The sequence below is a fragment of the Camellia sinensis genome, chromosome 6, assembly GCF_055761805.1.
Source record: "Camellia sinensis isolate YWXY chromosome 6, ASM5576180v1, whole genome shotgun sequence".
Classification (NCBI taxonomy): Eukaryota; Viridiplantae; Streptophyta; class Magnoliopsida; order Ericales; family Theaceae; genus Camellia; species Camellia sinensis.
The window spans coordinates 91,055,523-91,069,048 of record NC_138966.1 but is presented as its reverse complement, the minus strand read 5'-3'; the positions used below and the strand labels follow the sequence as shown (position 1 = coordinate 91,069,048).

The 13,526-nt window shown below is 35.9% G+C and overlaps 1 protein-coding gene across 4 annotated transcripts in view; it reads left to right on the top strand.

The window, feature by feature from the left end:
* Positions 1–13,268, top strand: part of LOC114280354 (rho GTPase-activating protein REN1) — a 55,607-nt gene extending 42,339 nt beyond the window's left edge. The window contains exons 15-26 of one of the 4 annotated variants that reach the window (XR_014332647.1): positions 1,707–1,925; positions 2,376–2,717; positions 2,995–3,041; positions 4,156–4,216; positions 4,318–4,401; positions 9,559–9,672; positions 9,748–9,917; positions 10,187–10,256; positions 11,074–11,280; positions 12,187–12,752; positions 12,929–13,037; positions 13,191–13,268. Coding sequence is in view for 1 of the 4 variants with exons in the window: in XM_028222714.2 (XP_028078515.2) it covers positions 1,707–1,925; positions 2,376–2,717; positions 2,995–3,041; positions 4,156–4,216; positions 4,318–4,401; positions 9,559–9,672; positions 9,748–9,917; positions 10,187–10,256; positions 11,074–11,280; positions 12,187–12,627 (1,755 nt within the window). In the remaining 3 variants the exon portion in view is untranslated. Of the gene's footprint in view, positions 1–1,706; positions 1,926–2,375; positions 2,718–2,994; positions 3,042–4,155; positions 4,217–4,317; positions 4,402–9,558; positions 9,673–9,747; positions 9,918–10,186; positions 10,257–11,073; positions 11,281–12,186 lie in introns of all 4 variants that reach the window. The other 3 variants (XR_014332646.1, XR_014332645.1, XM_028222714.2) reach the window with 3 other exon arrangements.
* The last annotated feature ends 258 nt before the right edge of the window (positions 13,269–13,526 follow it).

Here is a 13,526-nt window from a genome sequence, read left to right as displayed (position 1 = left end):
AAATGTTTTTGATTATTTAATTTCTTAATTTGGTTAATTATTTGATTGCATAATTGCTTAACTGTTTCTAATTTTTTAATTGCTTGATTTGAAGTTGTTGATGTGGTCCAAGTTATCAAGCACAACTTAATATGTTGGTGGTAAGAATCTCCTGTAAAAATATGATGTCATTTGTTAGTACATAGTAGATAAAATACACAATAAATTTCAACAAATTCGTAAAAAAAACTATACAATATCTACAAAATGTCCCTTGCTTTTATGAAGGCCTCACCTCACCTCATGCCTCATGCCTAGGCCCTTGGAGACTTTGGCGCCTTGGTGAGCTCGCCTTAAAATAAAGCGGAAGAGTTTTAACAATAGAACTTGTAGAGAATATTCTTTTTTTTAACTGATAATCCTCCTTTCATGTAGACTTACATAAAGACACATCGGAAACATGACAAAGATCCCTAGTTGATAAAGATTTTAAAAGTTAAGACAACACTCCTAGGTAACTACAAGTTACAACTTTCGAGACAATCAATGCTGATGTGAGTAATTGTTGTGGTAGTATTTTTGGTTGGTGGTTGAGCTAGCTTTGTCTATAAATAGGTGGTTAGTTGCTCCATAACTAACTTTTGATATTTTGACTGTAAAATTCAGAGCTTTGCTCTAGTATTCCTAATTGGGAATTTCTCCCTCTAGATATCCTAACGTTCTTGATGTGTGATCTCATTTTTCATAAATTTTTATATATATATATATATATATATTTTAAAACCAAAGCTGTTGTATCACTACAGTATAAATGGAAGCATGGGATCTTGAAAAGGAGGGGTGTGGTTACTTGTTCAAATCTTACTGTGGCTAAAAGAAACAAAAATGAAAAACGAAAACAAAATCTTATAGGCTTTCAAGAATGATTCAACTTACTGTGACCATTGGATATTTTGAAAAAAGAGTAGGAAGTCAGCCCCTTGTGAGATTCTCATGGCGACCACTTGTTGGTCCACCATGCTTTTGCATAAGGGCTTTAAAGATGCGTTGAGACTAAATAAGATATTGCCAAGGATTGACAAAAGAGAACATTTGGTTAAGAATTCTTTTGGTTGTGGTGAGATTAATATCCCTAAAATACCAATCAAATAAATAATCAATTGCAGGGTAAAAGATCTGTCCTTCATAACTTATATGCTCATTGTCAAGTAAGTGTTGGATTTTGAAAACTCAACCCTGCAAGTCTTAATACCAATTACTTGGAGTCTGCTATGTGGATCTATCTTCTCCAGTTGGCTCTAATAAGCTTCATAGCCATAGCCTTGGTCATGGCATTGCCTCTTTAGCCATCCCCAACTCATGTTCTCTTTGGCTGTTTCATTCTTTGGGGACTTTCAATGTGGACGAAAACCATTTCTCTATACTCCTTAGAGGTAATATTGTACAAAATGTCAAAGATGGGCAAATTAATGTGTTATCGTTAGTACTGATAGATGATGTCATAACTCATTAAGTTGTGTAAAATCTTGTTTAAACCATACAGACAGTTCTTTTTATACGCTTATTAGTTATTCTCTCTAGTTTAACAAGTTTCTACTTTCTCTTTGCGCTTTTATGCTTAATCTAATTCTAATCTGCACTATGGCTTGTTTTGAAGGACATTTTTTGTTCCTACAATTTCCTCTTTTATAATTTTCTATCTGATAAACTAGTATAATTGTTTGCAGGAAGGTGCCATGTCAACTGAACTATACTCCGACTCAGAAGAGAGTGGAAGTGAGAGTGAGGAGTTAACTGATGATGATGAGACCATTGAAGACGATGAATATGATGAAGATGGAACAGATGCTTCTGATGTAGACATTGATGAAGATTTTGAACATGCATCAAATGAAACTCACAGTGAGACTGGCGATACTGGAGATGATGAAATTTATGATGATAAGGCTAGTTTTTGACTTCTTAACCTGAACATTTACACAGACACACGCACAATAAGATTATTGTAAAATCTGAGCAATAGCTTAATATGTTATTTATTCCCAGTGCCAGCCTCTTTTAGTGATCAGCATATGTTTTGTGTATTTTAGTTATTTATTTTTTATAGATCGTTGAATTAGTGTGGTGAACATCTGTGCCACACCACCTTCCCATGCCACCAATTTTGTTTCTTTTCCTTTCCATGAAATTCATATGACATGCATGCTATTTATGTGATTGCTGTAGTTTATCATCTTTTGAATTGATTGGAACCTTTTCTATGGTATCTATATTCACTGTTCTATTATATGGTTCATCATGGATATATTTGTTGAATTGTTTTCTCTTTTAGTTGCCATTCCCTTCCTGCACTTTTTCCCAATTAGCATACTCAAACTAACCATATTAAGATGCAGGGTTCTAATGGTCCTAGATTGATTTCCAAGTCCAATGAATCAGATGATGATTGTAAAGCCAATCAGAAATCATCATCAAGCTCTCCTCAAAGTTCTTCTACCCAACATGTTAATGTACATATAACTGAGAATTTTCCGAATCGAAACAACAATAGTTCAGCAATGCAGGCTAATGTGTCTAGTGAAGTATTAGGAGATAATCATGCAGAGACAAGTTTGGTGCATAAGTTAATGGACAAGAGTCCATACAAGAGTCCATCTTCACACATTCAGAACTCGACATCCATATCAGACGGACCAGAGTCTGGTGGACGGCGTCCTACTGTTTGGGGACGTACCCCTGTGAGTATAAATTTGTTCCCTAGATTCATGATATATCTCTCTTTAGTATAATTATGTTCTCTAACTATGCTCACGGGGGGCATACCACTGTGGGTATAACTATGTGGCTTCCTTTATGGTTTTCATATTTAGCTCTATTAAATTTAGGCATAAAATTTATTCTTTCTGGAAGAGCTTTTTAATTTATCCACCTTAACAATTAAGCTCTCTTGACTCTTTATTTTTGTTAGTGTAACTTTCGATTTTGTTTGTATGACTTTTTCATATGTATATTCAGGGAAAGAAGCTTGCCATGGAATCTGTTGATCTCCCCTTTGAAGACGAGTAAGTGATACAGTTATCATCCATTTAAATTTTTAAAGCAAATCTAGTTACATGTGTTTGTTAAAAACTTTTGTAGTGACTACTTTTGTCTAGGTGTCATTCTTAAGATGTACTTGATATTACCACCACTCAAAATTATTATTATTATTTTTTTCCATTCATTTTTACTTTAATTGATAATGTGGTAGAGAGACAAAGGTTTACATAGGTTACAGTATGTACCATTGCTTCTAGTCAAAGGGTGGCTTGTATGACTCAGATATGGCCTAAATTTGAAATTGTTCTTGTATAATCAAGAAGTCCACTACTAAATATATATATATATATATATATTTTGTAATTTTGAATACTTTGATGATCTTCATGAGTGGAAATAGTAACCATCTACAATAAATTTTGTGGATTTTCCTATATTTGTTGTCATTTTGTCCTTGTTCTTTTCGCCCAAGACATCATTCTTTGTATTACTATTCTATGATGAATGCAAATACATAAATACTCCTACTAATAATGTTGAAAAGGCATGTTATGGTGAAAATGTGACTAGTAGACAAAGAAGTATTACATAGATGTAGGGGTCTAATTAAAAAATGTTTTGCAATTCTCAGAACAAAGCTATGATTGATTTTTGGGAAAGGATAAGATTTGGAAAGGTTTAAAATAATTTAAAGCCCTGCACCCACATTATGCAATTCAGGACTTAGAAAATACTGTCTGGGGCTACTTCAGTCCTCAGAAGTGGTTCTTCTTTGAACATTTGGATGTCTGGTCATAAAATTTTTCTGCTTGAATTCATGTCTCCTTCCTATTCTTCCCAAGTATGCTGTCTATTCTTTTCCAGTTCAAATTGAATTTTAAAAGCTGCATTGCCAGTTAATAAAGTACACTATAGTCCTATGGCTTGTCTTTATGGTGTTTACCTTTTTCTATGCTTAAAATCCATAAATCCCAAGATTAGTCATTTTTTCTACCTAACTTCGAGGCTTTAACTATTTTCCTTGAAGTTTGGCAATCCAATCATTTATTGGCATACACATTTTAATCTGATTGGCTGTAGCTTGCTCTAGAATGACACCAAATGGTGCAATCAGTCTAATTTTTGACCCATTACTAGGGCTGAGATTGAAAGGCTTGAGGTCACCAAAATTGACCTGCTAGACAGAATTGCAGAAGAGGTAGGCACTTCCATTTTCTTCTTATTATGAATTGTCCCTTTGTTAAATTTTTTTGGGAATATTTAATTAATTAATTAATTTATTTATTTTTGTCATTATAGGCTTCAGGGAATGAGAATCTACAAGCAAGTTTGGAGAGACGAAAGAATGCTTCGCATGAGCGTCGTCTAGCTCTTGAACAAGAAGTATTTGCATCTCATATTTAATATTCTCTTTAAACCTCTTTTGCTTTCCTCTTATATTTGCACAGTTGTCTATCTCATATAGATGGGTAGAGATTCATGTTCTGATCTTCAAAATTTTAATCATATTCGGCTCTAGCATAGTTCTCATTACATTCTTGAGAATTGGGTGAGGATTTGCTTATGCAATCTTCTTTTTCAGTATTGCATTTGCTGTAGGCAGTGAGGAGGAAGCAACTTGTAATTTTATTGTTTCCAAACAGGATGAAATATCTCCTCATAGTTAAGTGGAGTCAAAGTAAGAATGCTTTTCAAGTTATGCATAGTGCCTAGATTGGCATTTGATGACTCCGCTTGCATCTGTTTGTTTTATTATAACTGCCAATGTTTTGAGAGGTGTTCTGATGTAACACAATAAGTACCTTTAAAAATAAAATAATGCTTATGCCTACATGTCGTTAGTTTTTTCTGTTGTGTCCTATTAGTTGTGGTTGTTAGAGGTCTTAGTCTATAAATAGGTGATGGAATCTGAATTGTGGTTAGTTTTTGATTGAAGAATATAGAAACTGATTAAGTGTTGTGGTTCTCTCTCTAACCCTAGGGGTTATCCTAGGTTGGGATCTCTCTCTCTCTCGATTTTGAACCTGATTGCAACTTTTGTTTGCATCATTTGGTATTAGAGCTTAGGCTCAAATTTCTGTCCTATGGAATATCAATTCACTGGCGAAATTTACTTCTCAATTGTAGTTCAAAATTTGTAAGTTGTTCTTGTGTGCATCACAAGTGTAATTCTTCTTCAATTGGGGTAGATTTTTTAGATTAACAGCAAGCACCTCAGCGATTGTATTTCTTAGACTTTCAAAGCCCTAGCAACCTAAAATTGAAGCTGAAATTGCTTTTGAATAAGCTCTAGGCAAGGTTCTGAAAAGCGGTTGCGGTCGCCGTAACGGTGGCGGTGGCACGGTTGCGGTTGCGGGGTGTAAAGGCTGTAGCGTAACGGTTGCGGTAACCAGAACCGTGAATTTTTTTATTTTTCGCACAATTTGAAAAAAATTTACTGATACGCATATTTTTTTCCCATGATCATATATATTGAGTTTAAAATAAATATTGATCAATTTTTGTAAATTTTTAAATATAATCTAATATATTTCATATTTTTAAATCACTATAAACTGAGTTTTTTACATTTTATTTTAATAATTAATGACTTTATATTATACAAAAAACCGTTACGTAACAGTGCATAACAGGCCGTTACGACTATTATGGCACCATTACGACTGCTACGGCAGCCGCTACGGCCGACACACCTGTGAATCTCAATCACACTGCAAAAGCGGCCGTAACGGGTGGCGGTAACCACCAAAACCGTTACGTAACGGCGTTACGTAACGGTTGCGGCCGCTTTTTAAAACCTTGGCTCTAGGCAAAAGAATGAAAAGAATTATTTGGCTTACTCATGAATGAGGTAAATGTCATGTATATATCATAGATTCATGATACAATTTAGGAAATGATATAAATAAGGAAACAATATAAATAAGGAAACAATACTAAATTAGTGATTGACACAATCACAAATTATATACATAATACTAAAAATAAAAAGATTCTACGTACTCTAATTTCTATATTCAACACTCCCCCTCAAGCTGGTGTGAAGATATTCAACAATTGCAGCTTGCCAATGATGACTAGAAGAAGCCGGAAAAAACTCAACGGCTAGTTCAAATAAATGCTACTGAACAAATCTGGTAGTCCACTAAATAAAAAAAGGTCAAAAAGTGCTTAATACATCAACGCCACACCCTAGAAAAGGAAAAAACAGAGACTGAACTGCCTTAGAAGAGCTGCCGAAGCATCTATGGCCAGGAAACACCCTGGCTGGAACGAATGTCGGGACTGTTTAAGGTCATGCTGGACCGTTGTAGGAACTGACCGGAATCAATGTCGGGATAGTTTACAGGGTCATACTGGACCATTGTACGAACTAATCGGAATTAATGTCGGGACAGTTTAAGGGGCCTTGTCAGACCATTGTAGTGACTAACCGGAATGTCGAGACAGTTTAAAGGGGTCATGTCGGACCGATGTAGAGAACTGGATGCTGAATCAACAAGCGTGGCACACATAACTTATGACGTGGTGCTGAACGATGATGGCAACAGATGACTAAGTACGGCAAGGGGCGACTTGTTATAAAATGTGCTAGGAGGCGGCTTTGGTGGTGTGCTAGAGGGGGCAACTTTAGTTGTACACCAAAGGGGCGGCTTAGGTGGTGTGTCAAGGGGGCAACTTAGGTTGTGCGCCAAATGGGACGGCTTCGGTGGTTCACATGGTATATTACCATGCTCACCATGATGTAAGTATAATATCCTTCCTAAATATATATATATATATATATGATAGAGATATTTGGGGTAGGAATAAACCAACGGACAAAGGAAGAGATTACCATGAAGTGATACTGACAGGAAAATATGACAGTGGAAGGGGTTGAGGTCTGGTGGGCGGCCAAGGCAAGGCTGCCGCCCACCGGTAAAGCAAAATTACTAGGTACTTAACCTAGCTTTGATACCAAAAAGAACGAAAAGAATTATTTGACTTACCCATGAATGAGGTAAAGGCTATGTATATATAATAGATTCATGATACAATTTAGGAAACGATATAAATAAGGAAACAATACTAAATCAGTGATTGACACAATTACAAATTATATACATAATACTAAAAATAAAAAGATTCTATATACTCTAATTTCTATATTCAACATTTCGAGAATTTATGTGTTAATGGTGCGATTGTCATAATCGACCTTGTACACGAATTGATCACAATCAGGTTGAATTGACTCTAATTCAAGTTTGATAGCATAACCATATAAATTTGATTTCAGTTTGATTTGCCTCTGATTCTCAAGTGTGACAACCTCAAATTGAGTTTTGAATCATTTATGTTAGAATAGTTATTTCTGTTCCCACTCCTATGAGCATGTTTTGTGATAATCAAACTGCTATCTTCATTGCCAATAGTCCTGTGTTTCATGAACGAACCAAACATATAAAGGTTAATTGCCATTTTATTCACGATCTCTTATTGCGTAAGCAACTTGTGACTCCTAATGTTCGTTCTGAAGATCAATTGGCTGATATTCTAACCAAACATTTAGCTTGGTTTTCGTTTCATCGCTTATCTGTCGAGCTAGGCATGTTTGATCTCTATGCTCCAGCTTGAGGGAGAGTGTTAGAATAGTTATTTCTGTTCTATTGTTAATATTTACTTAAGTTGAGGGCACGATGGTCGTATTGCAATATTAGGGTTTGTATATATATTTTGCTAATGTATTGATGTATGGTTGAGCACAACATTATAAGATATATAAAAATTCCTTCCTCTTCTCTTCTCTCTTCTTCTTCCTAACCCTAAATTCTCTCATTTTACATTCTAACTCCTAATATTGCAATATGACCATCGTACCCTCAACTTAAGTAAATATTAGCAATGGAATAGAAATAACTATTCTAACAGTTTCAAAACATCGTTTGCCCTAATTCGTGTTTGAATTTGTTTCTTTTCCCTATTTGAACCTTAATTGAAACATTTTGAAACCTAATTGATTAAAAAATTGCTTTAGAAACTGTTCGAATATGCCTCTGATTGAGTTACGGAGAATCGCATCGCACTGTTGATTTGGTTTAAGGTTTGCGAAATTCAATTGTGGAGTTTTTTGAGCCTTGCGCACCTCAGATAGAAAGTAGCCAAGCCATGGAAACTCCTCATGAATAATAGAAAGAGTAGGACAATCAACAATCACCTTGACCTTATCCTCATTCACGAGTACCCCTTGAGATGAAACAACATACTCAAGAAAATAACTTGATCAACGGCAAAAAGTTACACTTCTTGGTGTTGCCATTGAACTTTTTTCGTCTCAATATTTCAAATGCATGTTGGAGATGGACAAAGTGTTGTTGTAGAAAATGGCTATATATCACAATATACCATTACACAAACTCCCAAAAGTGGTTGCAACATTTGAATCATCGTCTGCATAAAAGTACTTGAAGCATTTGTAAACCCAAAGGGCATGACAAGCCACTCAAATAGGCCATTAGGAGTTTTGAAAGTTGTTTACACTCATCACCCTATTGAATTTAAATTTGATGATAGCCACTTCTAGGCCATTAGGAGTATTGAAAGTCGTTTTACACTCCTCAACTTGTCGAATTTAAATTTGATGATAGCCACTTCTAAGGTATATATTATAAAAGCGAACCAACAAGGCAATCCAACATGTCACACATGCCATGAGTCATCCTCAGTCGAAAGAGTGGCACACCACAAGGACTAAGGCTTGCCCTTAAGTACCCCTTCCCCAAAAGCTCTCTGACTTGCGTTTGAAGTATTTCCCTCTCCTTTGGAGACATTCTATAGGTTGGTTTGTTTGGAAGCGCCAACTGGGCACCAAATTAATACAATGTTGGATATCCCACATAGGAAGCTACTTGGAAGGAAGCACTTCTGGAAACACATTAGAATATTACTCCCAAGCTGTGCTCATAGCTGTATTACCCTCAGTTTCAGCCATATGTAGCAATGGAACCACACCAAAATGACCCCGGATTTCCTACTCTCTACGAGGAACCCCTTAGAGGCAAGCAAAGTGTTGGAAGGCGACTTTGTTCTGATACCATGTTAGATCACTGCTAGTCCCAATCCCAAAAACTTCAGTTGTTATGAAAGGGCCTACCAGTACACATCAAGATCTCAAATAAACATGTAATGCCAGAAATTGGCAAGAATGATCGATGTTGCTATATACATTCCTCCATGAGTGTGTATCATCATGAGTTTGTAATGACTCTAGATATGAACTAAAGTTGCCCCAGCAGTTTACCATTCTTCAACCCTATTTATATCCGATCTATGTTCTCCCTCTTCAAATTATTTTCTTTATGATTTGTAAACATAATTGGCTTGTGTTATATTTGACAGAAAGAAGCATTTTTAGTTTTACCTCTCAGCTAAAAAAATTTCCCTTTTATCTTTTTGTATTGATAATTCAATCTTAATAGATGCATTAACATGCTTTACATACTACTAACCTTGACATCCAGGGTTTTGACTGACGCTAGGTGTTGGTTATACTCCCAGGTGACAAGACTACAGGAACAGTTGCAGAAAGAGAGAGAGTTGAGGACAGTACTGGAAGCTGGACTTAAAATGCCTCAAGGGCCCTTACCTCTCTCAGCCACTATTGATGAAAAGGTTTGTTTACCTTGCAACCACTGCTATCATTGGATTTGATCATCCACTAAACTATTAACTGTATATGTGCTAAAGACAAAGGCAGACCTTGAGGAAATTGCTCGAGTGGAGGCAGATGTCATCAATTTGAAGCAGAAGGCTGATGATCTTGGAGTGCAGCTTAATCAACAACGTGAGCAAAACTGTGGTCTCGCACATGGTTCGTGCAATCAACCCCTACAGACTCCTAATCATCAAGCAAAACTGTAAGCTTTCCTTTTGGTTTCATGAGTGTATTTTCATCTTCTGTTTTTTTACACTTTTGCCCCAGTGCTATAAAAACTTTTCCTTTGAGTTGTGTCTTTTTAATGCTGGTATATAAGTTGCATGCTTGAGTAGAGTTTAACTGTCCACTGAATAAGAAGTTTTTAGGTGCTTAGAAATAGACAAAATATATGCAGAGGTGCTCATGTTTTGGCACTTTTTTGCCTCAGTTTATTTTCTCATGCCTTCTGGACTCATAATTTGGGTACAGGAAGGAGAAAAGGAAGGACTTTGAAACTACAGCTACTTCACATATTCCCGAGAGATCAACAAGAAATAAGGTATACAATATACACTCACTTCCTGAAGCTATTTTCTTTTGGAATCCATTTGGAATCTCTGGATTGACATTGAAGTTTTGAAATGCTGGAGAGTGGATATGGGTTATATATGAATTTGACTAATGGATCCTCCCCAGCGGATCTTTTTTCTTTTTCGTTGGTCATGTTGCCAATGAAATCTTTCAAACATCATAAGCACAGCCAATTTTTGTCTAAAATGGCAGCATCAAGAGCCTGTTTGGAGAACTTATTTTCAACTTAAAGAAAGCTTCTCAAGCCCAGCTTTAAAAAGAATAGCCTTTTGAGCTGAAAAAGAAGAAAAGCTGAAAACCTGAAAATTTTTACAAAACATCTTAACTTTTCTAAGTACAATTGCTTAAAATGAAGTTTCAGATTTTAAGCTACATAAGCTGCAATTTTTTTTTCTTCTGAATGGGTTGCCAATCTTGGGGCGCTTGAAGGAATAGACATAAATGGTTTACATAACCAATGCACTTCTTTCCTAATTATTAACTAGAAAATATTGCATTTACCTTAGTAGATCAAACTGTACACAAGCCAAGGTTGATTCATGAAGTTCTAACCATCTAACATATACTCTTTCTTATTATTTTTTCAGATATTTATTTTATTTTATTTTAAAGAATTGACAAAAACAAATAGATAAAAAGATGAGACTTGTCATACTCTTCAGATACTAGTTTTGCAATGTAAATCAGCAATTGTCATACTCTTCAGATACTATTTTTTTTTTGCAGTTTACATGAGCAATGTTTTCTTACTCTTGGGAAGAATAACTATCTTTTATCTTCAACAGGATGCCCAATTGGATAAGGTAGAAAGTGACAGAGATATGAAACAGGACCTTCCATTCTTGGCAAATAAACACTTGCCTCAGAACCAGCGGCTGGATCCAGTATGCTGCTACAAATCTGTTGGGGATACAACTGCTTCATCTTGTGCGGAACCAGTAATAAGCAAGCTGGCTCCAACCAATTCAAAAAAGTCTGGTACATGGGGTGAGGTACGGTTTATTATTCTTATTTATTATGCCTGTTATCTGTATTCCTGTGCTCCTCTAGAACTAGAAGACATCCAACACTAGCAACAATTTGTGAGAGTTGTGGGGCCTTACTGACAGTACATTATTGTTCTGTGGTGGAAAATGTTTTTTACATTTCCTGGCATTTGGTATAACGGAAAACAAAAGTCAATGGGAAATTTTTTCATGGTCAACAGAAAAAAAGCCTAATTAGGCGGAAAATGTTTTCCACTTGCAAAAGGTGGAAAAGCAGCATTTTCTGGACTACCGTCTTAACAATGCCGCCACACTATCACTGTCAGCTCCGCCACCACTACACTGCCACGTCCACCCTGCCACCACCACCACCACCAAAACTGATACAATCATTAATACATTAGTTTAAAAAATGTGACCAAACATGAAATCGAAAAGTTTTCCGCCAAGACAAACAGAGCGTAAAATGAAACTGGTCTGTCTTGTTTATTCCAAAGAAGTATATTTTGATTTCCATGGTCTGCAAAATGACTCTCTCTCTCTCTCTCTCTCATTTTTTCACCCTTCTTGAAAGCCAATTTTATTGCTCATGTATGGTCATTTGTTTTCCTGAAGAGAAGAGGGCAGGGTTGGAATGGAGATTTCATTCTGAAAACCGGTTTACGACTTTTTAATCTTATCTCAAATACAAAATGCAACAATCTCCTATAGTCAGTTGACATTGCTTAGTTGCCCAAGTGCCTAGATTGGCTAAAGAGCCTTGCCATCGATGGATTATAAATATAATATAAGCAATAGCAATCAAATAGCTATGATGTTGGATCATGGAATAGTCATCATTATCTCCACAAAAGTTGGATAGGACCAAATAAATGAGATAAATGTTAGCAAACCCTCATTTGTGCATTTCAGGGTGCTAACTCTACATCTTCTGCATTATCAAAGCTAACAAACCGACTCAACTTCTTGAAAGAACGACGAAACCAGATTGCTAATGAGCTCCAAAATATGGACAAAGGACGGAGTTCTAAGCCTTCTGCGCAAAGCAATGAAAGAGGTAGAGGATCAGAATCACGCCAGTCAGTCCAAAATCTAGACAATTATCAGGAAGTAGATGGACAATCAGGTTATAACTCGGAAAAAGGCCTAGGATTGGACAGTGGCCAATCTCTCCAGAAAGAGGGCCATCACGTTGAAAATATGGAAAAACATAGGAAATCAGATAAAGGAAGATCGGAAGGTCAATCAACTCCGAACCTGGAAAGAGGAAAATCAGAAAGCTTTCCTAATGCAGACAAAGGGCGAAGGACAGAGGGTCATCCTGTTGCTACTCCAAGGACATATTCCAGATGATGCGGGTCTCATTTGCTCTTTCAGCATTGGTTTCTGCATTATCAATACAGTTTATCTCACTAACAATTTTCTCAACAAAGGATCATAGAGTTTGAAGAAGATGACTCGTGAGCTTTTGGAATGAGGTATTTGCTTGGGTCCCTCAAAAAGTAATCCAAAGTTAATGGAAAATGAAAAGTGTGATGTAGATTTGAACTTTGCGTGATGGGAGTCATACACAGATTGAATTTAGTCCACACATTTCATTTTGTAGTAACTTTTTGATTAACTTTTTGGGGCTCCGTAGCATTGTTGTTTGTAGAAACCCGACAGAATTGACTTTGATGCCCCATGTCTGAGGGAGTTTGCTGCTGCTGAAGTTCAGACACCCCCCTAGAGACCACGGTGTACAGATCATTTCTCTCCTCAATGTAAGTTGAATTTTTTCAGATTCAGATCCTGATTTTTCGGTTTTTTTCAACCTGTTGATCAGAGACCTAGTAGTGCTGTTTTTGTAATTATTAGTGTTGTATGGTTAAATGCAACATTTATTTCTTTATTTATCGAGTTCCTTGATGGACCAGGTTGTATTGTAATCGCAGTGTTGCAGGTCTCCATTGGAGCTTGAGAAAGTATATATGAATTTGGGGATGTTTTAATCAGAGCATAAATGTTTCTTCTTCTTCTTCTTATACTTTTTTCGGTAAAAAAAAAAAAAAAAAAAAAAGAAAAACTAAAAAAAACCTTCAAACAATGCAAATTGAAGACAACCTTAATTAGGTTGAAACAAAGTTCGTGTTTATTTTGCCACTGGCATATTATTTTGATTGAAATATTTCTATAGAATTTATGAAAGAATGCATTTTCCTTTGCTTTGAAAAATTGTATTATTCTCACTTTTTTGAGAAAGTATATTTGTA